Genomic DNA, 26,585 nt, shown 5'->3' with positions numbered 1-26,585 from the left:
CTTTTTTATGTTATTTTACAAATCTGAACCTGACCAGGATATTTAAAAAAAAATCCTTATTGTTGATCTTTATTTATTTTATTTTATTTTATATTATATTTTATATATTTTTTATATATTTTATATATTTTATTTTTATATATTTTTTTATATATTTTATATATTTTATATTTTTTCTTTCTTTTTTTATGTTATATTACAAATCTGAACCTGACCAGGATATTTAAAAAAAATCCTTATTGTTGATCTTTATTTTATTTTATTTTACTTTACATTTTATATATTTTTTATATATTTTATATATTTCATTTTAATATATTTTTTATATTTTTTTTATATTTTATATAGTTTATATTTTTTCTTTCTTTTTTTGTTATTTTACAAATCTGAACCTGACCAGGATATTTAAAAAAAATCATTATTGTTGATCTTTATTTTATTTTATTTTATTTTATTTTATCTTATTTTATTTTAAATTTAAATTTTATTTTATTTTAGGCAAGGCAACTGCCAATTTGAACCTGACCATGATTAAAAAAACAAAATAAAATTCCACAGAAACTCTCAACCTCTTACTCAGTCTTAGAAGAGCTCATGCTTTTCTCAGTCAGAATTGGCCATGAACAAACTGACACATTTGCTTTTAATTTCACAGCCTCCACATTTACTAATGCACTTCTACCTTTCTCTTGCCTTGCATAAACCAGGTTAGCGCTCACCCGTAACTTGGAAAGAGTTGCATGCTCATCCAAGTTCTTCGGTTTGACAGCTATCCAAAAAAGACGCGTGTAGATCGTTGGCGTTGCTCTCGGCGAGAGGTCCAGAAAGAGAACAGACGGCTTTTAAATCAATAACACCCCAAGCCTGGACGAAATTGAAAGCGATTACATGTTACAGCCAAGTGTTGATATATGAGATCTATTGACAGCGTCATGACGGAAGCTCTGAAGTCGGCTTTGTTACGGGTCTAAACGCACAATGCGCTTCCCATTTGCTGCTCCTGCATGGCTCAAAGTGCTTTAATTAATTATTGGAAAGAGCCCGGTCTCTTTATTTCAACATCCTTTGTTGCCCTTTCGCTTTAAAGTTATTTGTCTCTGGATGACCCTAGATTTCACAGCACATTGCCTCAGCCCTGTTTCTCCAAGAGGGACTTCTCTTTTGCTGACAGAGAAGGAAATGTGATCTGTTAAATAAGTCATTCCCAAACGCTCACTGAGTTTTCGCCACCAGCAAAAGAGGCGAATGTGCTGAAAAGGCACGCGAGTGAGGCTAAAATAGAGAAAAGTACGTTCTGTCGCTTTCTGTCTCTCTCTGTGTGCCCTGAAGAGTTTAACCTGATTATGAAGAACAGCAGCATTTCAGAGGCTCGAGTCAATATTGTTTATCTCTCGTCAGATACCGTGAAGCGTCCAGGGTTTGGAGCGTCGTCTTCACAGGAAAGTTTACACCGTTTAATGGAAGATGTGTTCATGCAATCAGAACTTTGAAAACTAGCATCCCAGACACATGTAACATGATTCTGACACGATCATGACACTTCATTACGATGATGGATCCATGCGGTCTTCAGGGCGGGAAAGTTATTGCTTCATTCCAGAATCTAGTAAGCTGCCTACATAGACATTATGTGAAGATATCATAGGCAAAATCTAAGGCAACATGGCGTGCATGCTTTGCAGAATCTTTAAAAAATAAACACAATAAACAGAATCTTTAAAAAAAAAAAAAAAAAAAAAAAGTAATATATATATAATATTTCAAAGTTTTAATTTTTTTTCCCAAAAAAAGGCTAATTTAACCAATTTATATAATGTTCTCTTATGCAAGGCTACATTTGCAGTATTTGATACTTTCAAAAATACAACACAAACGATAATATTGTGAATACTGTGTATTATAATAAAAATGATTATATATTATATTAATATATATTAATGTAATTTATTCTGTGAATTTTCAGCAACATTACTCCAGTCTTCAGTGTCACATGATCCTTCAGAAATATATATACACACTACTAAAAGTTTTTGGACAGTAAGACTTTTAATGTTTTTTTAAGAAGTCTCTTCTGCTCACAATGTCTGTGTTTATTTGATGCAAAGTACCGAAAGAAACAGTAAAAATCTGAAGTAGTTTTACTATTTAAAATAACTGTTTTCTATTTCAATATGTTTTAAAATGTAATTTATTCCGTGATTTCGAAGCTGAATTTTTAGCATCATTAATCCAGTCTCATGATCCTTCCGAATTCAGTTTAATATTCTGATTTGCTGCTCAGAAAACAATTATTAGTAAGATTATATTGAAAACAGCTGAGTAGAATTTTTTCAGGTTTCTTCGAATTAATAGAAAGTGTGGAAGAACATCATTTATCTGAATTTGAAATCCTATGTAACATTATAAATGTCTTTATTATCACTTTTGATCAATTTAAAGCATCCTCGCTAAATAAAAGTTTAAAAAGTTTAAAATAAAATAATTTCTTTTCCCCCAAAAAAATAAAAAATAAAGAAATTAAGAAATATTTATATATATAGAAATATATATTTCTATTCATTAAATAACCCTGAAAAAAAAAAATTCAACTGTTTTAAATACTGATAATGATAAGTAATAAGTAATAAAAATGTTTCTTGAACAGCAAATCAGCATATTAGAATGATTTCTGAAAGATCATGTGGCACTGAAGACTGGAGTAATGATGCTGAAAATTTAGCTTTGATCACAGTAATAAATTACATTTTAACATATATTCAAAAAAGGAGGAATTTTAAACAGCAAAAATATTTCACAATATTACTGCTTTTACTGTATTTTGTAGTTGATATTTACTTATTTACTTGTTTTTAAAAGGACAGTAAAAACAATCTTGGTTTAGCTCATGGTTAAACTTAATAAATAATAAATTGGAGGAAAAATTATATTTCAGTTCTTTTCAGCATTCCCCTGAGAAATTTTGAGTTTGCTCACCAAACTTAAAAAATGGCATTTCAGTGCCTTTGTAAGTTTCTTGGAGAGATGCCATACTTTAGCGAGTCAACGAAAAATATAATTTTTCCTCCTGTCTCATATTTTTTTCCCATCACCATCTCCCCTTAGGGGCTCTGTATATTTTTGGAAACTATTGTTCATTTTTTTTTTTTTTTTTTTTTTACTTTCAGGATTTAGCCATTTTAGCAGTGTTGATTGGGATGTTGCCTGTGTAGATTCTGTGAGGCAGGTCAGTAGGTTTTAGAACAGTGATTAAAGCAGTGATTACCAAACACTAAATCTTTTGTTGTCTCTCATTTGTTCATGAAAATTTAATTCCGTATTTTACCCACAATAGTTGCTATAAATGCACATACAGAAAGCTCTGAATCCCTGAAAATACATCTGGTAGATGTTGGTAATTAGTGCTTGGTGTGTCTTGTAATCTCTCTCTATCTTACCCAGTGTGTAGATGGTTTTCTCGGGTGCTCTGGGCTGGATTGATGTGGCACTTTTCTGTGCTGTTGAGTTTTTGTCTGAGCGTTGTAGCAGCAGTCAGTAACCGTGATGCATGTTGGGGAATTATATTACTCCTTGGCTGCAGTTCTCTGTCAAATACATCTTTTTGCTCAACAAGTTTATTTATTTGCAACTTTCTTGCTACACATTACTTTTCTAAACAAGACCGAAAGTAAGAATCGCTCATGGTTAAGTAATAATAACTATAATAAATAGATCAGTCTTTCTTTAGGAAAGTGATGCAACTGTTATATCATGGCAAAACATCTCAACGCATTTCCAGGGAGGCAGAACGCTCATGAAAGCAAAGCCGGTACTCGTTTTCCCAGCACTCCTCTTTAATTTAGATGAAAGAGGAGATTTCCTAATCACTTACAACCCTCTTACTTATTTTTAAATCATACGTTTTAAAATTTAGAGTCTCTTCAGTGGTTTCTCAGATAGCCTTTTTGGCCACAGAAGCAGCTGAAATGGACCTGAAAATGAGTGGTAGAGTTCATGATAATGTGTGGGCTTAATGTGAACAGCATCTTGGTCTGGAGAACTTTAATTATTAATAACATTTTTATTTTTAAGAAATTAGTACTTTTATTTAACAAGGATGCATTGAATGGATCAGAAGAGACAGTAAAGACGTATAAAATGTTACAAAGAATTTTAAAAGAGATTTAAAGACTATTTTCTAAATATTTAGATTTTTGATTTTTTTTTTTTTTTTGCACCCTCAGATTCCAGTTTTTCAAATAGTTGTATCTCAGCCAAAGATTGCTCTATCCTAACAAACCATATATCAATGGAAAGCTTATTTGTTGTTTGTATAAATCAGAATTTAAAAAAATAACCTTATGACTGGTTTTGTGGCCCAGGGTCACATATTCAAATGATTTCTAAAGGATCATGTGACTTTGAAGAATGGAGTAATGATGCTGAAAATTTAGCTTTGCATCACAGAAATAAATTACATTTTAAAACCCATTCAAACTGTAATAATATTTCACAATATTACTGTTTTACTATATTTTTTCTTAAGGCGAGACACTGCAAGTGTCCCTCTGTAAAAACCTTTAGGATATAGACAGGAATAAAAATTTAATGTTTGGTCTGTGTAAGTGCTACTGAAGTGGAGATTTATGTCTCACTGTAGGAGAAAAAATTCATTTTGAGAAAACCGTCTTTAAAAATCTGTATTGTAATTGAAATCTATTAACACACAGGTAAAGTGCTATAAAAGAAACACTTAACAGTGTCTTTTGAGTGTTTTCTTTCCACTAGTCTGCAAAAAGCCCAAAATCTCAAATCTCACCAACCCAAAGTTTTGAACCATAATGTATATTAAACAGTTCTTGGCGAATATGCAGCCATCCAGCAGGAAGCTGACGACCTTCACCGCCACATTGCTTTCTTTTATTGCCACATCAGCACCAAGATCCAGCCGTGCCAAACATCCTGACAGCCGGGCTGCCTCGCCAAACAAAAGCAGCCGACCGCTGACGTTCCTGACAGGGCAAACACACACCTTAATTAACGCCTGTCACGCTCCTCTGATTAAGGGAAAGATGAATCTGCGCCGAGATTCATTGAGCAGGGCGAAGAAAGACACACAAGCATTGGAAAATAGCAGGTTTGCAAACATAGTCGCAATCTGAGATGAAATTAATGCAGAGAGGACCTGCACCGCTGGGGCGAAGGGTTAGGGGTTTGAGTTTTTGACGCTGACTTATTAGCATTAAGATGTATAATAAAAGGCAGTAGATTTTCCTACTTCTTAAAGGAAAAGTTCACTTCCAGAACAAACATTTACAGATAATTTACTCACCCCCCTGTCATCTAAGGTGTACATGTCTTTCTTTTTCAGTCATTGTTTTTCATTGATTTCTCTCCATATAGTGGACTTCTATGGTGCCCCCAAGTTTGAACTTCCAAAATGCAGTGTAATTGCAGCTTCAAAGGACTCTAAACAATCCCAGCCGAGGAAGAAGGGTCTTATCTAGTGAAATTTTTGGTTATTTATATATACACTGTTTAACCTCAAATGCTTGTCTTGTCTAGTTCTGCACCGACTCTTTGTATTCCGTTTCAAGACAGCTGGGGTAGGTCGAAAAATTTCATAATCATCTTGCGATGCTGCAGAAGCACCAACCCGGTGTTTACAAAGTGAATGTGCAAAGAAGATCACACACCCTTTAAAAAAATGTAGGTTGATTTTGAAGTTGGGGAAATAAGATGGAAGTTTTTTGACATACCCTATCTGTCATGAATCAGAATACACAAAGTTGACGCAGAGCTGACAAGATGAGCATTTGAGGTTGAAATGTATATAAATTGTACTTTTTCTTTTTTTTTTTTTTAGAAAATAACCAATCGTTTTGCTAGATAAGACCCTTCTTCCTTGGCTGGGATTTATACCCTTTTGAAGCTGCATTTAAACTGCACTTTGGAAGTTCAAACTTAGAGGGCACCATAGAAGTCCACTATATGGATAGAAATCCTGAAATGTTTTCCTCAAAAAAACATTTTCTTTAGGACTGAAGAAAGAAAGACATGAATATCTTGGATGACAAGGGGTTGAGTAAATATTTTGTAAATGTTTGTTCTGGAAGTGAACATCTCCTTTAAGAATTCTTAATTGGAACCCTGGGTATTAAGACTTGAATAGCTTAAAATAATGCAAATGCTGTCTCTTACTGAAATATGTAGTAGAAAACGCATGAAAGATTTAAGTTATTTAAAAAAAAATCACATTATTCCATTATTTTGATAAGGTCAAATGGTTGCACTCTGTGAGCTACTGGCGCTACCTGTGTTAATTTTTACCACAAAACACCCCAAATACACAACTTGGAAAATAAAATACTAATACAATGCCATATTATGCAGCTTTTAGTTTTTTTTTTTTTTTTTTTTTAGTAATTTTAAGTTGAAGGGCAACAAAAGAAGAAGCAATGTAAGTCTTCACTGCTTTCCTAGCGACAAGAAAAGGAGAAAAGAATGGAAAGATGCCTGTGGACGAAATAAAACTTTCTAAAAACCTGCGTCTTTGTTCTCTCCACTTTAGCCCTGATGCCTTTGAGACTTTTAGGAGACCACAGCTACTGAAAAAGCCTACAAACGGCAGAGACAAGAAACGCTAGATGCCATCCTGGCAGGATGTAAACATGCCAGTGCTTGTCGTGACACTGCAGCCACTAAAGGAGTTTCGAAAAATCGATGGTGCAACATTTGGTTTAAGCCTACGCTTATATACATTACCACCTGTAAGCTCTTTCAGTAGCTGTGTTCATCGTATCAGCATTTTATTTTCAGAGTTGTGTATTCTAAGTTGTGTTGTGGTAAAAATAGCAAGAGATGGCGCAAGTAGCTCACCCAGTGCAACCATTTCACATCATTGCAATAATGGTGCCCACCATAGTCCAAAATATGTATAAAACAATGTGGATTTTTTTAAATAACGTAAATCTTTCATGGATTTTCTACTACATATTTCAGTAAGAGACATCATTTACGTTATATTAAGCCATACAAGTTTTTAAAACTCATAAAATCATTAAAAAAAAATTTGTTTTAGTTATTTCTGTTCTTGCTTGCAAACCATTCTCAGACTGCAACACACTCTATCCCTGTGTATTTGTATTGGCTCCCTATGAGCAGAGTTCATCACACCTGTCTGCTCATCTTCCATAGGTGCTGTTTCATCTGCATCTATCGTCTGCTCATCTCTCTAGCCTTCAGCCATTGATTTGTAATAATATATGAGTTGTACCTGTGGCAGATGGACAGCTCCTGTGGAGATGGAGTTGAGTTTTTACAGCGCACACTCAGCGGCAGACGAGGGCAGGAGGTTTTGATACGATTCAAATGGTTGGAGACTGAACTCGCGACCTCAGGGAAAGCAGCGGGGGTTTCCATACGTGAGATGATTCCTCGATTTCAGCGGTGAGCGGGGAGGAACTTCACATTGTCCATCAACTTTTCCCATTTATCACAGTCAGGGAACTGGGAAACTGTTAGTCGGGTTAATTAGCCGCAGTGTTGAGCTATTATTGTGTGCTGTAGAGTATAAACCACGTTCAAAGCCACCGCCTGCCAATCCTTTGTGTTCCATAAACAAAACGTGCAAAATGCTCAGCGTGTTAACTTTGCGTGTTTGATTTGGTAATCAGATGCAGGGAAAAAAAACAACATTCCATAGATCAGGGGGGTTCCTGACCCATAGGGGGTCCATGCTGGTACGGTAGGGGGTCCGCAAATTGTAGTTGGATCTCAAACATTGTTGTTTCATGAAAAAAAGGAAATGTGCTAAACGCATTTACTTCAGCCAAAGCTAAAGTTAAGATGCTAAAGTGTAGTTTAACGTTTTTTTCCCTCTCGCATTACATCAAAATTTGACTTAATATATTGAATGTACAAGACTCTGTGCATCAATAATGATTCATTTTAATATCTCGTCAACATCATAAAGTATGTAAATATAATAATATGGTATTTACGCCAATATAGGCCAGGCTTAAAATGCAACTTTCATTAATTTACTTCAAAACATTGATTGTATATAATTTTGTCATCTCTCTGATGTTTGTACACTTATCATAATAACAATAGCAGACAGAAACATAAGTACAGGATTATGCATCATTCAGAATTCAAATAGGAATGCCTTATTTGAATTTAAATTGAATTAGAAAATAGAATGTATAACTGTAATTTGAATTAGAATTTAAGAATTTAAGTGTTACAATACAATAACCCTTAACCCTTAGGGGCCTAATGGTTAGAGAGTTGGACTTGTAACCCAAAGGTTGCGGGTTCGAGTCTCAGGTCTGGCAGGGATTGTAGGTGGGGGGAGTGAATGTACAGCACCCTCTCCACCCTCAATACCATGACTGAGGTGAGACCCTTGAGCAAGGCACCGAACCCCCAACTGCTTCCTGGGCGCCGCAGCAATGGCTGCCCACCGCTCCGTGTGTGTGTGCGTGCGTGCGTGCGTGCGTGCGTGCGTGCGTGCGTGTGTTCACTACTTGGATGGGTTAAATGCAGAGCACAAATTCCTAGTATGGGTCACCATACTTGGCCTCACATCACCTCCTTTTCCTTTAAATTCAGAGAAATTCAAAAACTAACTACAGTCTTAAAAATAAAGGTGCTTTAGAAGGTTCTTCACAGCGATAGAAGAACCATTTTTGGTTCCCAAAAGAACCATTCAGTCAAAGGTTTTTTAAAATACCATGTCTTTTTTAACTTTTTATAATCTGAAGAACCTTCTTTCGCCACAAAGAACCTTTTGTGAAAAAGAAAGGTTCTTCAGAGGTTAAAGGTTCTTTATGGAACCATTTAGACAAAAAAAGGTTCTTCTATGGCATCGTGAAGCACCTTTATTCCTAAGAGTGTAGTGTGATTATAATGTAACTAGAATAGGAAAGTTTGTCAAGAAACTTTCAGTGTTGGCTTGACAAAGCTGTTTTTGAAAGTTTTATAAATGACTTTTTTAAGCTTTAATTGGCCTTATAGTTACACAGACCAAATAAATAAATAAATTAACTTTCATTTTATCGTACATGGTGGAAGAACACGTAATTTGTTATTGAATTTGTTGTTAAATCAGGAATTGAACGAGAGCCAATTTTTAAATTCTGAATTCTGCCCAGCCTTGGAACAAAGCCTAATGGTTTTAGGAACAAAGGAGCATTTCAGTTTCTTCCGTCTTTGTTGCATCCTAAAACAGAAGATAAAGTGCTCTAGACTTTTTTTCAGGTTTTCTATGCAGAATGGATTTTTTTAAACACCGTAAACCAGAGCTGAGAGTGCTACACTCATATTGACAGCTGAAATAGTAATACAACTTGTTTGTTTTACAAGTAGCCTATATTTTCCGCCATATACCAGTATCGCAGTACATGTCGACCAGTGTGTTTCTTGGATGCACGTTTCGTTTATCAGTGAGTTCTAGCATCAACCTGGTGGCACCGCTGATCTGGCATGGCCACGCTTGGAAGCACATCTCAGATCGCAGCCAGCAGAGGAAATTCAATATTCCATTGTGTCCCCAATCGAGCGCAAGCAGCAGCCTCGATCCCTGGCGAGGACGAGTGCCACTGCGTTTCTGGAGTAGATCCCGGGTGAGCCCAAGCGGAGGACACGTCTCTCCTCCTTCCTGTCTCTGTCGGATCATGTATTCCGGATGGGGCCCGCGTGTCGTGGAGGAAGCATGAAACGTTCCATCATTCCTTCCCCACCGGGGCCTCGCTGGCAGAGTCGGGGCGGCTCCTGGAAGCTTCTGCCTGGGATGTGACCTTCACTCCCTCTCGTAGTAACAAAAGGTGGAGCACATGTATGGATAGTGGCGGTTCGCTCCCTAGCTGTGCTTATTTCTCTCACGATAAGGCGGCAATCGGGAAACGTCTTCTTTTCCCTTTGATTTTGGCCTTCCGGAGCTTTCCTACATGTGACTTGTTTTGCTTTTGTGGTTTTAATTAATCTGCAGAGGCAGCTATTAATTGCCGTCGCTGTCCGTCTCGCGCACGAGCTGTAATGTGAATGATCTGAGTGAACTATTTACTGCTTCACTGTGCATGTGGGGAGTTAAACAAGTGGAGAAGTTCAAAACAAATTAAAAACTTTTAGGCTTTTGCAATTATGAAGAAAATTGCTCGGATGAAGTAATGCGATTTAAGTTTTTCCATCTGTAAATATCCCTGTTTTAGTCAAAGCTGTGGGCTAATTAGATGAATTAGCTTTTATTTATGAAAAAAAGAATCATTTTAGTGCTGCTTTTTCGAAAGCTGTTTGCTATTGTCGTTATAAATAAACCACACGTCTAACCTATCAATTACACAGCTGAGATTAATTTCATGATTGATATTTGATGAGTGTGTAGTATGTAGATGAGTATGTCGCTCGTAGGCGACACTCCATCTCTTAAACTGAATAATTCTGGCACACACAGTAATGGGAAAATCACATCACCTATAATAACGTGGCCGCTGTTTTCATTAATGGCTGACCCTCTTCTCTGTCTCTCTTTCTGGCTGTTTCTCCCTTTCTCTCTCTCTCTCTCTCCAGCGCTCTTGACTATCTGATAACATCCTTGCAAATGATAGTTTCATTTTTATCATGGAAGTCAGCAGCCTTGGCACTTGGACAAGGAAAAACAATCTTGCTAAGTGCCAGGTTTCAGCCCACCTCTCTCTCCAACTCTTTTTCTCTCTCTCTTTTCTGCCTCTCCAGCACAATAACGCCCTCTCCTTATCACCGCCTGAGGTTTACAATTGACCAAAACAAACAAATAACCTGAGAGAGGCACAAGGCCACTGCAAAACAACAGAGGAAAGAGAAGATGAAGGGAGAGAATAGGAGGATATAGACAAATGGGGAATAAAAGGCTTTAAGATGACAAAATAATGAAAGAGACTGTTAAATCAAAGAAATAAGAAGAAGGAATAAGGAAAAAGTGACAACTCTAGCTCTCTACCACCATTTTGCATTTAAGTTTTATGCGTTTGACTGACACTTTTTTAAACAAAGTGACTTACAGTGAAGTTCAACTGCAGATTACCCTGGTAAAGCAAGCCAGCTTGGCATTGCTAGCACAATCATTTACCTGTTAAGCAACAGGAATGCATTTTTATTTCTTTAACAGATGTATATTCATATATTATTAATAGACATTCATTACAGGAACCCAGTTTAGTTTGAAAGATACTTTGACACTCTCAATTGGCCAGTCTGCAATTGTCTGCATTTCTTAACTTATAAAACATTTATTTAGTGTATTTCATTTATTATTTATTTATTTATTTTCTTAGAGCTTAAATATTAGTGTGTCAGAACAAATTCATCTTGATAATATCAGAAAACTTTGATGCAATAGATTACAATCAACCAAAAATTTGGACAACATGACTATCAATACTTCGTTGACCAATTACCAAGCATCGCTTACTTTTGTTCAGTCTGTGGTGTAAAAAGTCGCATTAGCAATTAAAGAAAACACACACACACACACACACAAATTTTGGTCCCAAATTTTTATCAGTTTTACTGGTAGTCCACTGTATGAAGAATCTTTGGCTATAATATGTCACAGTTTACTTTATTTTGCTATCCTCACCTACACTCTTAAAAATAAAGGTTCTTTATTGGCATCAGTGGTTCTATGAAGAACATCCATGGAAAATGTAGAAAAGGTTATTTATAGTTATAGTTTAGATTTTTCTTTCTTAATGTTCTTCAAAATGGTTCTTTTAGGAACTGTTCTCTGAAAGGTTCTTTGGGGAGCCAAAAATGGTTCTTATATGCACTGCAAAAAACCCTTCACTGCAAAAAATGCTTTTCTTACTTCGATTTTTTGTCTTGTTTCCAGCCAAAATATCTAAAAATTCTTAAATCAAGAAGGATTATCTAGACAAGTAAAAATTATTTTCTTGTTTTCAGAAAAAACGAGTCAAAATTAAGTGTGTTTTTGCTTGAAACAAAGCTATAAAATCCTTTTTGATTTAAGAAGTTTCAGATATTTTGGCTGGAAACAAGACAAAAAAAAAATCTAAGTAAGAAAAGCATTTTTGCAGTGTTTTGGAACCTTTATTTTTAAGAGTGTACACAATTTACATAATAATTTTGGTTTGATTGTATATTTAATGCATGGATTCCCAAACGTTTTTGTTCCCCCTTAAGATTTTAAGGTAATAATTTAATAATTAAGTAACACATTTGGATGTTCACACAGTTTTCTGACGTTGTGTAATAGTCACATAATATGCAGGTAAACAATTGAAATATTTCATCTTTTTAGTAAGTGTTTTATTTTGATTGTTGTTATTTTAAAAATTGTTTATTTGACATTTTTATTATTTAAAATCATAAAAAGCTTTTGAACCCAACATGACATAAGATTATCCTATTTAGTTCACCCTAAAATGAAAATTTCATGTCTTTTCAAACACATTCGACTTTTGATCATCTTTGGAACGCAATTGAAGGTATTTTAAATGAAATTCAAGAGCTTTCTGACCCTACCTTTAAGGGCCTTGAACTTGTTAGAGTAGTTGTGTTGCTGTCTATACAGAGTCAAAAAGCTCTTAAAATTCATTAAAAATATCTTGATTTGTGTTCAGAAGATGAACAAATGTCTTACAGGTTTGGAACAACATGAGGGTGAGTAATTAATGACAGAATTTTAACTTTTAGGTGAACTATCCCTTCAAAATATGTAATGTATTGGATTTTTTTTTGTCATGTAATTTGAATTCAGTAACCAGCACTGGTTATTAATTTTAGCTTCTTGGTTACTAATATCATTGGGAATTTTGTACATAACGCAAATCAGTCCAGGATCACGGTAAAATCTCCGGTACCATTTCTGCATTGCTCACAAATCGATCTCCATATGACACCCAGCAGATGATTTTTTAGCACAAAGGTTGCATTCTACAAACGCAGAATCCAATTTTCTCGCTCTCTGCGTTCTTTCATAATTCATAAAAGCCATGTGTCCTGGAACCTGTTGTCGTATATTAATATTAATGACCCAAAACAAACATCATCGCCCAGCGTGACTGATCACACTCTACACAAATGTTTACATCTCTTTGAACAGCTGCAACTGAGTGGTGCAGGTTAACCTTAAACAGCTGCTGTGCGGCGAGGTCTGCTGGGATGCACACCTGCAAAAAATATAAAAACAACAGAAGCAGAACTTTAGCCTCTTCGCCCCTACTGGCCCTCCACGTCCATAGCGAGAGTTATTTTCTGTGCTGAGGTGACAGCTTTGCCTGCCAGCTCTCTGTATCAAACAGCTGGAGCTCTGTGCGTGCAGCTAATGCTAAAACAACCTGAATTGTTGCGGTCTGTTTACTGATGTTGGTCTAAAGGTTAGGAGATAAGGTGGAGCGGCTGTTAGTCATCAGGCCCTGAAAATCAGAAACCTTTAAACAATTGAAAGTAAACAAATGCATAGTCACAATAACATTCGATCAAATACATATATTTATTTTGCTTTTTAAAATAAATATATATTCACAGTAGCATTCTTATTTTTTAAAGCAAATATATCTCTCTTTTTTTATAAGAGAGATATATTTGATATTCAAAATAGCATTCATATAAAAAAGCTAATTCATATCTATTTATTTTAAAAAAAATGTTCACAATAGCATGCACATTTTAAAAAAGAATTTATTTTTATAATTATATTTATAAATCTTGTTTTATTTTAAAGTTATTTTTTATTATTTACTATAAATTTGTTTTCTTTTTTAATATTCTGACTTGTGAAGCCATTTGAGCTGCATTTTCTGACATTTATTTCCTTCTCATTTCTCTTCTTTTGGAATTCTCGTTCATTCATTCCACTGTTTTTATATTGTGATCTGTTAAGCACCTTTAGTTGGATTTTAGGCAATTTTGAAACCGTTTTAGGCAACATGAAATGGCATTCAATCCCCTTTTATAATCTGTGTACTCCATAAAAGAATCAGATGGATGAAGAGAGTGACTGAGAAATAATAGGTATCGACATCATCTGAAAAAGAAAGAGGTTTTATAGACAGAGAAAGCTATTTGATTTTTGTTTTCTTAAAGTTTTCTTGGAAATAGTGCGCAATGACATGCACTTTACTGCCGAGAAACAAGTATATAAGATGGTAAATGCAAGTTTGATTTTCTATTGACTTTTAGACTGTTAGATGATTCTGTCTTTGTGTTGAGACGTGCATTTATTATCTGCGTTTCCATGTAAGGCACAATGATTCGTTCACACTTACTGTCCTTCTCGTCTCCTATTCTTAGGACCCCTTAACTGTATCCCAACGGCGTAGTAACACAACTAGCACTTGATTAATTAAACCACTTGATATAGTTCTTCGTTTGTCCAAAAGCTTTCTTTTGAAGGTTCCTCGAGGACTGGACTCAGGACCACTCCATGACCTGGATCCCCATTAATGGTCCTCTCACCTTCCCTGACCTTCTCTGGCAGCGTTTCCAGTCAGACTTCTTTTAAAGTATGCCACAGTACATTTCTCCAGTCCTCTGCCAACCTGAGCGAACATCAATCTTCAACCACTACGATGATGTCCTCTGCACCTTCGGCAGAGTCGTTCTCCTTGAGCCAGCGTCTGGACGGCCCAACCGCACACATCCACTAATCAAAGCGGACTCTGGAGCGGCATCTCTACAAAGTGCAAGAGAGACATTGGCAAATGACAGTTAAAGGAAGCATTTATCTTTTCTCTGCAATAGGCTACAGAGACTCCGGAGTGTCGTGTCGGTCTCGGCTTGTGTGTGCGCGTGCGGACAGTACGAGGACCGGTGTGGCGGACGCGAGCGCTATGATTAATGGCTCAATTTCCTCTCCCACTTTTTAAAGTGGATTGTCAATTTGCTCTCTGTGATTTGGTGACGTCTCATCTACTGAGTGGGTGGGGAGACAATGTAAAAGATTGTGGATGAGCAGTTTGATTATGATTATTGAGATGACAGCGAGACTCTAGGAGGGACTTCATCGCTTTTTTGCTGCTGACCTTGGGAGGGAAAGAGGAAGACACTTCAATTTTAAGCATGGACACATGTGGAAGCACATCTTGCTGATGTACAGGCTTAGAAGAGCAAGTTCATGATGTCAGTTTTAAAGTTTCTAAGTAGTTCTCCGTTTCCCTTACACAAGCACATAGCACTGAAACCCTATTGTAATTGTTTGAATGGTCACAGATATAAAACTGATCCTGCAGACCAAACCGTAAGTTGTAGAGACTTGAAACTTGGTGGGATGGTAGTACTCACACCGCCAACAACATCACCAAGGCTCACCCCGATCGGCCTTATGGGGGCACTACAGCGCTCAAAAGTACGAAATCACTTATAACCCCTAAACCGTCAGTCGCAGTCTTATGTCTTTAGCACAATTTTTAGGTACTGGTATGTTGGTTGCAAAACTTTTGCAAACTAGTCATAGATTATTTGCCCGATCGGAACCAAACCACCGCAGAAAGATTCTCTGGAAAGCGAATATCAATAATTATCAAAAAAAAAAAAAAGTTGAACTTTCGACTCACCATCGCAAGGGAAAGCCAAAGTGTTAGAAAGGGGCAGGGCAACTTTTAGTAAAACTCCTGAATGGAATGAAATATCTTCGCCAAACTCAGAACACTTATGCAAGAGCTTAATCTGAGATGGCAGGACAAAAATTGCGGCGTTTGGCCACTTGGTGGCGCTATAGGAGGATAAAAATATAAAAATGGCTATATCTACGCAACCATTTGTCCTATCAACATGAAAATCGATGTGCATGGTCTTGGTCCAAAGTGCCACATGTCTCTGTAAGGACATTTGCGTATCTCAAAAAAACATGGCTGCCATTGGCCAATAAAGATTGAGCGCCTATTAGACATGGTTATTGGAGGCCGATGGGAATGAAACTCTGTGGTCCTGTGTGACTCAAGGCCCCAAAGGTCTATGAAAAATTTGAAAGAAATCGGCCACTGAGGTGCGATATCACGTTTTTCAAGGATGTAAACAATTGTACTTGCATGGTTTTGTTGTGCGTGGTTTTCAATGATCATAACACCGAACTCCTGTAGAACCCCTGCTGTCAATCAAATCGTTTGTTAAATGATTGAGAAGATGTAAACTTTTGCAAGCTAGTCTTAGGTTTTGCACTCATCTGGAAAAAAAACACTGCAGTAGAATTCTCTGGACTCTCTAGGTCAATAATTATCAAAAAATGTTGCAATTTACCCTTTGGCAAGCTAAGATTCGTTTAGAAAAGGGGCCTGTCCAAATTTACCCAAAATCCTAACAAGCATGCAAAGTTTTAGGAGATCGGACCAACAGTCATAAACATTACAAAACATAATATTTCTATGGTAAAATTCCTGTATTTGCAAGAAAAGGCTTGCTACATAATGTCTTTTTTCATTTAATGCCCAAAGCGCTTAAACCCCAGTAATCACTGCTTGCAGCTATATTTTAAAATGTAATTTATTCCTTTGATGCAAAGTTGAATTTTTCAGTGTATTTCTTTTTTAGAACTCTTTGATTTAAAAAAAGTTTAAAATAACAGAATTTATTTGAAATGTTATATCATAAATTAACACTATATTAAAAAGTAAAATGTGACCATTATATGTCCTTGCTGATTTTTATTTTTTTTTAATATTTCTTATCCCAAGCTTTTTAATGGTAATGTATCACTGTTTTCACAAAATTATTAAGCAGTAAAAACTATTTTTAACATTGATAATAATGAGTAATGTTTCTTGAGCAGAAAATCAGCATATTATGATTTCTAAAGGGTCATGTGACACTAAAGACTGAAGTAATTATAATGAAAATTGAGCTTTGCATCACAGAAATAAATTACATTTTAAAATGTATTTAAATAGGAATCAGTTATTTTAATTTGTAATAATATTTCATAATATTGCTGTATTTTTGATCAAATAAACATTCCAGAATCTTAATTATTCCAAACTTTTGACTGGTACAGTACTGTACAGTATGTTTCTTCACACCCCAGTCTTTCCCGGCTGGTGGACCAGGCTGCCCTTAAGGAACCCCACGGTTACACAGATTAGAAGTGATGGTGTGCTCACACCGGAGCTGACCGTACCGCTTTATAACGTCTGCTTCTTGATAACGTGTGAGTGTTGGTTTAAGTGCGTTCAGCACAGTTCAGCAGGGTGCGCTCTGACTAATACTCATTTCGGAAACTGCCAGCCATCTATGTAACTCAGGATTTAAGGGTACCTGTGGGGACCATGGCAGGAACCGAGTGTGATGGAGTCCTGCGCTAATGAATCAGGGCACGTATTCAAAAAGGATCTGTCATGCAAAATTTTCTTCACCCTGCAGCAAATTGTGGAGGAGAGTATTTTCAGCAGAATGAAGACTCTCTCCGGCTTTCTTCACGGCGCCTCGGGGAGCAGTTTGGGTTTAAAGTGCATTCGCGTTTGGTCGAATGAGACTCGGTTTTAGGATGACCCTCAGCAGAACTACAAGGCCTCCATCTTGGCCTAAATTAGGAGCTTAATATGAATTATGCAGAAATCATTCAGAGATGTAAGAGCACATTTTACAAGCTTTGTATTAGGAATGGGCATTTTAGTTAGTGCAGGGAGGTCCCATCTCATTACATCTCATTCTATTTTATTTTAGTATTTTTGATTATTTAATTTTTTTATTGTGTTAAATTTTTCTTGCAACACCATTGAGCAAATGTTCAAAGTCTCAGCTTTACTTGCTGCTTACTGTATTCATCTTAATAAGTGGCATGAGCATTTTTAAACCAGTGGAAACATCAAGTTTTAATAGAGCATAGTTCAATAAAAATGTCTACTTTTTTTAAAAACTCATTAAAATCCTGCCTTGTGCAGTTTTTGTGTAAATGTAATTAATCAAACCACAAGGCACTGCCAAAAATCTCACAATCCCCTTTTTGACACATTTGTGTACATTAGGTATTGCTGATTTTAAAATTCAGTAAAAGCCATGTGATGCATCATGATTGATCATTGCTGTCACTTCCGATGCCCATTCCTAACATTCAAAAAATTTTTGTCATATTGGTGCATTGCTTTAGCGCAGCATGGATCTTGTAGCAAAAGACTTTGATTTTTTTTTTTTTTTATGTAATTGCCTTTTTTGCCTTAGCTAATTCTAGAGTGTTACCCATGGTCAAGCAACAAAAGACTCCCCTGAGCTCCAGCGGGCCGGCTTGATCACTTCGACAAAGTGCTTCATCAAAGAGGGACTGACACTTTGAATTAATAGCTGGAGTAATTGAACTCGATAGTCGTTCCGCCTTTTTCACAAGCTCGACGGCGACGCGAAATCCACACGTTTTCCACCGCGTCTGTTTTGCAGCTCGAACGCTTCCCTTTAAATAAACCTGTCAGGGAGTCATATTGTTCACGACTTCTTCTCTTTCATATTGGGAACAACAGAGGGAGACGGATGGCAGGCCTGGCCTTTTGAAACAGGTAGCAGGATTTGCTCATGTCTTCCTTTGGTGTTGAATTGTTAGAAGTGTTTCAAAGATCATTTTCACAGGAGGCCGATTTGCATTTCATAAAGTTTAGCAACAAGCATTCAAGACATAAGCCAGAGAGAGAGAGAGAGAGAAAGAGGGAGAGAGAGTGGCATTGTCTGGAAGGAAGAAGACACTTCAGTTCGTCTGGAACGCCGGTTCCTTCTCACACGCCTCTCTTGACTCCCGTTTACCCCCTACTATAGTTTAAAGAGCGCTTTGAGGAGTTTCAGATTTGTCGGCTCCTGAGTGGCAAACTTGGAGGCACTCATTGGCAGTCAGAGCGAGGCGTCGGCGCCGCCCTTCAGGTTAGCTGTAGGTTAGGGAAAGAGCCGCCTGGAGCAGGTTCGCTAGAAGCCGAACGACTGGCCCCCGGGGTTCGTGGGAAGTCGGAGGGAGGGGGAACGGGAGAAGCGAGAGAACGGAGAAGGGATGTTCTCTGGCAGAACGCTGAAGCCCCGAGGCCTTCATCTTCATTTCAATGCAAAATGACTTTGTCATATAATCTCTTTGGTGACTACAGCTCTGAGTTAGGAGCACGGAACAGAGGAATAATAAGGCAGCGAGAGCAAAGAGGAGGGGAGGAGTGCTGGGAAAGTGTAGGAAGCACAAAAAAGCAAGCTTATCGGAAAATGAGGAAAACTAGGGTGAGATGGGACAGTAAAGACGAGGGGGCCGCTGAGAATTGACTCCTGAATAAACAGAATTTGACAAAGGCACGGCTCCCCGATGCTCGGTATCTGTCTTGATGCTTGTTTTCCAAATTACAGCGGGTCATTGTTTTTCATTCAGTCCATCAGCGGCAGTGCCAGGACATTCCCGGGGTCCCAGTGTAACAAACAATCAGACTGTGAAAATGCAGGCCCGGCCCAACGGTGAACAGGACAACAAAGAATATGTGTTGCGGTCACATAAAACAGAAAACAACAAAGAGGCCGCCGGTTGAGTTGGCACACATGCCCCGCTGTCAGAAGCCATATCTGATAAGTTTCAAAAGATAACACTAGCAGATTATCCAGTCTCACATTCCATAATACTAGCTGGATTTTTCCTCATTTGCTCAGTGTTATTGTCTTGGTTTTGGGCTAAGTGGTGTGGATGTTGTGACCCCTTGTTTGGTGACCAGCATGTATGTCTGTGATTTTTTTGGTGCACAAAAATTGCAGTTAATTTAGATAAACATTTGAAATGCTTCTCCATTTGATCTGTTGCAGAAGATTGTGGCAAAATATCATTTCCTTTGCTGTGGTGCTGGAGATCTATCCATCTATACATTGTTCTATCATTATGTTGTTTAATTGGTCATTCATTTTTTGTTTGTTCTATTGCTCTATCATTCTCTCCATATCTATCCATTTATTGTTCTTTTTTTTAAACCATCATTCATTTGTTCATTCTGTTTCTCTATTGCTCCATCTATCCATTGTTCTTTCGAACCATCATTCATTCATTGGTTCTACTGCTCTATTGTTCCATCCATCCATCCACCGATCCATCAATCGTTCATTGTTCTATCGCTCTATAATTATTTCCATCCATCCATTAATCTATTGTTTTTTCAAACCATCATTCATTCATTGATTCTGATTCTGTTGCTCTATTGTTCCATCCATCCATCCTTCTATTAATTGGTCCTTTAATCCATCTTTCATTCGTTGGTTCTGTTGCTCTATCGTTCTTTCCATCCACTCATCCATCAATCCATCCACTTGCATTTCAAACTGTCAATCGTTCATCGGTTGTATCGCGCTATTGTTTCATCCATCCACTGTTTTTCAATATATCAGTCATCCATTGGTTGTATCGCTCTATTGTTCCATCCATCCACTGTTCTTTCAATCTATCAATCATTCATTGGTTGTATCACTCTATTGTTCTATCCATCCATAAATTGTTCCTTTGATCCATCATTTGTTTTCATTCATCATTGGTTGTATTTCTCTGTTCCATTCATCCAATCAATCATCCATCTATCGATCCATCCATCAATTAATTGTTTCTTCTATCCATTATTCATTCATTGGTTCTCTTTCTCTGTCTGTTGTTCCATCCATCCTTCCGTCCATCCATCCATTAATTGTTGCTTCGTTCTATAATTTGTGCATTGGTTCTATCGCTCTGTCAATTGTTCTTTTCATCCATCCATCCATCCTTCCATCCACTGTTCTTTCAAACTATTAATCTTTCATTGGTTGTATCACTCTCTTGTTCCATCCATCCATCCATCCATCCATAAATTGTTCCTTCGATCCATCATTTCGTTCATTGGTTCTATTTCTCTCTATTGTTACATTCATCCATCCATCCATCCATCCATCCATTCATTTTTTTTTTTTTTTTTTGATCCATCATTCGTTCAGGTTATATTTCACTGTCTGTTGTTCCATTAATTCATCCAGCCAACCATGAATACATTGTTCTTTTGGTCCATCATTCATTGGTCCTATTGCTCTGTTTCTGTCTCCATCCATCCATCCATCCTTACTTTGATCCATCCATCCATCCATCTTTACTTTGATCCATCCATCCATTGTTACTTCAATCTATCCATTCATTGTTACTACAATCCATCCATCCATCCATCCATCATTACTTTGATCCATCCATTGTTACTTCGATCCATCTGTCCATCGTTACTTAGATACATTGTTACTTCGATCCATCATTCGCTCATTGGTTCTATCTAACAGCTTAGAGACTTAAATTGTATGACTTTTTAAACTTTTAGATAAGACTTTGTCAAGCCAACATTCAACATTGCCTTTATGAATCATGCTTCATAAATAGATAGATCACCCAAAAATGTCATATTCTGTCAGCATTTGCTTACTTTCATATCATTCCAAACCTGTATGCATCTCCTTATTCTAAGGAACAAAAAATATGCAGTATAAACTTAAGGAAAAAATGAAAGTCAGTGAGGTTCGGTGTAGTTTGGTCTAATCCTAGCTTTCTTTGCAATATCTTTGTGTTCTGCAGAAGTAACAAAGTCATACAGGTTTGGAACAAAATGTTTTTATGATAACATTCTGGATGAGCTATCCTTTTAAATCTGACACTTGGTTCATTTTAATTCAACCTTCTTAAATTTATATTCAGCAATTGTGCATTCTGTGTGCTCTGATTAAATTCCTAGATTAAACTAGATTCTATTCCAATTCAACAATTAACTCAGAATTAAAAAACACTCTTGATTCTTTTCTGAATGGCTAACAACTCTACTCTAGACCGTTGTGTTTATGAACACTTCCTCTTTCCTCTTGGCTCTTTAATGCGCTACTCATTTCTCCTGTTAGACCCATCCCTTCCCTCTTTGCCTTCAATAATGAGGGCAGCAGGGTTAAATTGGCACTGCACAAGTTGGCATCTCTAAATTGAAACCAAGAGAGAACATTGCCAGTTGTGTTCCCATACACTTCCCTGGGCCTTCTGCCTGTTCTCACAGCCGAGCCAAGAGAGCATATGGCCGCATGTAGATACACAGCGAATCTTTCGCGTGACTGTCAGCCGAACACTCTACCCTTGTGAAGAGCGTCCTGATGTGTCTGTCCTGTAGACATGCGCCACTTGTTACCCGAATCCCCTCTCTTTAGGCACATTCTGCTTCATATAAAGCGCGAACAGCTGTGATAGAGCTGTTAATATATATATGTGACGTACGTTGTTTCTCTGGATTCTAGAAGCCCAGACACGATTCTCCTCACGCTTTGCTCAAATGAGCCCACTGGTGCATAAAATGAGATCGGTCTTTCAACTGATCTCAGAATTCAGGCACAAGTAACTCATGTGCACGTGAATGTTGTCTTAAGCTCTGCAGTGGTTGGTGCACAGCGATACGATTGCCACTTGTCAGACGAGTTGATAGTCGATATGGCATGCTGATTGGCTGTAGGACTGAAGATGCGATTCGCCCCTCGGGGCTGTGTAATCTGCCTCTTGACATCTGCTCAGCGGGCAGTCTGAACACTTTAGGAATACCCCGGAGCGACGGATGAATGATGGTCATCCTCAGGTCATCTAGAAACATCCGCGACTCTTGTACCTTGGCTCGGAGATGGACGGGTTGCTCATACTAATGCTCAAACCTTGTTTCACAAGATCATGTTGTTGGAAAACACTCGCTAAATTTATATGACAGTGTTTTGTGGAGTTTAAATGGAGTACTCTAGGTTTATAAGGACTGCAGAAGAAAGCTGGTCAATTTTATAGCACCTGAGAGAGAAAAAAAACTCACTCAGCTTGGATACATTTGTATTAGTACTTTCAATAGTTTCATAACATCAAAGCTAACATGTAATATCTATCTGTCTGTCTGTCTTTATATCGTTCTATCTATTGTTCTTGTTCTATCTATCTATCTATCTATCTATCTATCTATCTATCTATCTATCTATCTATCTATCTATCTATCTATCTATCTATCTATCTATCTCTGTATCTCTGTATCTGTCTGTCTGTCATTCTCTCTATCATTCTCTCGTTCTGTCGTTCTATCTATCATTCTCTCATTCTATCTATTGTTCTGTCTATCATTTTATAGTTCTATCTATCTATCTATCTATCTATCTATCTATCTATCTATCTATCTATCTATCTATCTATCTATCTGTCTGTCTGTCTGTCTGTCTGTCTGTCTGTCTGTCTGTCTGTCTGTCTGTCTGTCTGTCTGTCTGTCTGTCTGTCATTCTCTCTATCATTCTCTCGTTCTGTCGTTCTATCTATCATTCTCTCATTCTATCTGTTGTTCTGTCTATCATTTTATAGTTCTATCTATCTATCTATCTATCTATCTATCTATCTATCTATCTATCTATCTGTCTGTCTGTCTGTCTGTCTGTCTGTCTGTCTGTCTGTCTGTCTGTCTGTCATTCTCTCTATCATTCTCTCGTTCTGTCATTCTATCTATCATTCTCTCATTCTATCTGTTGTTCTGTCTATCATTTTATAGTTCTATCTATCTATATCTATCTATCTATCTATCTATCTATCTATCTATCTATCTGTCTGTCTGTCTGTCTGTCTGTCTGTCTGTCTGTCTGTCTGTCTGTCTGTCTGTCTGTCTGTCTGTCTGTCTGTCTGTCTGTCTGTCTGTCTGTCTGTCGTTCTATCGTTCTCTAATTCTATTTATCATTTAATAGTTCTATCTATCTGTCTGTCTGTCTGTCTGTCGTTCTGTCTATCATTCTCTCATTCTATCTGTTGTTCTGTCTATCATTTTATAGTTCTATCTATCTATCTATCTATCTATCTATCTATCTATCTATCTATCTATCTATCTATCTCTGTATCTGTCTGTCTGTCATTCTCTCTATCATTCTCTCGTTCTGTCGTTCTATCTATCATTCTCTCATTCTATCTGTTGTTCTGTCTATCATTTTATAGTTCTATCTATCTATCTATCTATCTATCTATCTATCTATCTATCTATCTATCTATCTATCTATCTATCTATCTATCTATCTATCTATCTCTGTATCTGTCTGTCTGTCTGTCTGTCTGTCTGTCATTCTCTCTATCATTCTCTCGTTCTGTCATTCTCTCTATCATTCTCTCATTCTATCTGTTGTTCTGTCTATCATTTTATAGTTCTATCTATCTATCTGTCTGTCTGTCTGTCTGTCTGTCTGTCTGTCTGTCTGTCGTTCTATCGTTCTCTAATTCTATTTATCATTTAATAGTTCTATCTATCTGTCTGTCTGTCTGTCTGTCTGTCGTTCTGTCTATCATTCTCTCATTCTATCTATCATTCTCTTATTCTATCTGTTGTTCTATCTGTCATTATATAGTTCTATCTATCCATCCATCCATCCATCCATCCATCCATTGTTATATCTATATTCTCTGTCTAGACCTTGTTAACTTTTAAGGTTTTAGTTTTTTTTGGCAAACTCTTTTTGGTGCTTCTTTTCTGTGACCAGAAAGAAATTAAAGAATGGTGTAAGAACGTGTAATACCTAGGATTTTTTTTTTTTCCTTAAAATAGAAAACATTTTTCTTATCCAATATCTCAACTGATATATGAGATTAACATTGTTATGTCTTTGAACTATGTGATCAGCATTTTAAAGACATTTTAGAGAGTAAAATGAGCACAATTGTAAATGCTTCTTCATTTGTTTTATTGCAGGAGATAGCGGCCTACTTGATTACGTTTGAAAAGCATGAGGAGTGGCTGACGACGTCCCCCAAAACCAGGTAAGATGACAAGCGTGGCAGCGTTTCCTCATTTCGAGTGCTCAGTGTTACCTGAAAAGCAGAAAGGTATGTTTCAGCACAGCTGCCAGTTCTTGCACATTTCGTGGGCATATGCAGACAGATAATGGAATATTAATGACTATTTATAATGCAAGATGTGGCCAGGTCTATTAGCTTAATTCTGTCTTTGCTCACCAATGCCATTAACGTGGGTGGTAATGTGGTGAGATCGTCGAACATCACCCTACGGTGATAAGGGCTCAGCACGAAATTTACAGTGTTACTTGATTTACCGAGCAGCGCTAATGAAAAAGCTTTTTACTTTTAATGCAAGTTTCTATATCTATCCTGAGAGATAACAGCTGTGATATGATGATGAATGCAAATTAAGATAATATGTGGTTATATATGAAGTGCACGTCAAGAGCGACCAAATGGCACGCAGATTAATTCTAAACTTTGACGTTCCAAATGTTTTCAGTGCAGTGTAATTCTATAGAAGGCCACGCAATTAAATGTAATCGTAACATAAGGAACTTGTGAGTATAGGCGAAAATATCCAACGGTCTCAAAAAGAGCAATTTTGCATGCTTATCTGCGGCGGGCCAGAAAGATAAGTTTGGATTTATTCATAAACAGAAAGCTGTGGAAAGGGCAAGGGCTGTATGGAAGCCAAATCAAGGGAAACTAAAAATGTTCAAGTGCTGTTTACATGGACAGAGGTTGCCTGGCCGGCATCTGGACCTGTCATTCACCGAACGTGTACGCACATATTTGTAAGTACAGCGAGGCAAACAAGAGCCGCTTTACTGAGCACACAACTGCTTGAGTCTTTTGGAAACAACCTCGTTTTCTTGTGTAAGACATTTAGTGATTCAGCTCTGACATCAGATACCAAATGACTCATGAGATGTTTTTTTTTATTTGTTGTGTTTTACGTAGGCACACAGACACTTATGCTCTGCCCCCAAAACATATTTTAAGAATTAAGCTGTGCATAAAAATATCTCAGTGTCATTGCATTAGATAACAGAATATAAAGTGTCATTTATTTTAGAAGCAAAAGGACACTTTTTAAGTAGAACTAAGAAGTTTGTTGGTTTTAAATGACTAATTTAAATGATAAATGAATTCTATTTATACACTCAGAACTTTGTGAGTTTTTGATTTGCATAAGATTTTTCTATAGCATATTACAAAAGAGGTTTTAATTGAAACATCTCCATTTACCAATTTATAAAAACCTTGACAGGTAATTCAAAATGCAATGATATTTAGACATTTTTAAGAGTGACATATATATATAATAAAAGAAATTGCACAATGCATTAAATGTCTTACTAGAATACTAAAAGTATATGCACTACCTTTTAAGAGATTTGAGTCAGTAATATTTTTGGTCACACTTTAGTTTAGAGATCAATTCTCACTATTAACTAACTCTTAAATACAACTTCTGCCTCAATAAACTACTAAATTGCTGCTTAAATAGTTGTTATAGGCTAGGGGTGGATTAAGGAATCTAAATTATGATCATGCAGAATAAGACATTAATATGTGACCCTGGACCACAAAATCTTAAGTAGCACTGATATATTTGTAGCAATAGCCAAAAATACACTGTATGGGACAAAATTATCATTTTTTCTTTTATGCCAAAAATCATTAGGATATTAAGTAAAGATGTTCCATGAAGATATTTTGTAAATTTCCTGTCGTAAATATATCAAAACTTAATTTTTTATTAGTAATATGCATTGTCAAGAACTTTATTTGGACAAATTTTAAAGGCGATTTTCTCAATATTATGATTTTTTTGCGCCCATTGATTCCAGATTTTCAAATAGTTGTATCTCGCCAAGATATTGTCCTATCCAGCTTTCAT

At 36.7% G+C, this 26,585-nt stretch overlaps 1 protein-coding gene across 1 annotated transcript in view; it reads left to right on the top strand.

The window, feature by feature from the left end:
* camta1b (calmodulin binding transcription activator 1b) overlaps positions 1 to 26,585 on the top strand; it is a 395,800-nt gene that overhangs the window by 159,412 nt on the left and 209,803 nt on the right. The window contains 1 exon segment of the mRNA XM_073825386.1: positions 24,633 to 24,700. Coding sequence (XP_073681487.1) covers positions 24,633 to 24,700 — 68 coding nt within the window.

Source organism: Garra rufa, chromosome 20 (genome assembly GCF_049309525.1).
Source record: "Garra rufa chromosome 20, GarRuf1.0, whole genome shotgun sequence".
Lineage (NCBI taxonomy): Eukaryota > Metazoa > Chordata > Actinopteri > Cypriniformes > Cyprinidae > Garra > Garra rufa.
This window is presented reverse-complemented; position numbering and strand designations above follow the sequence as displayed.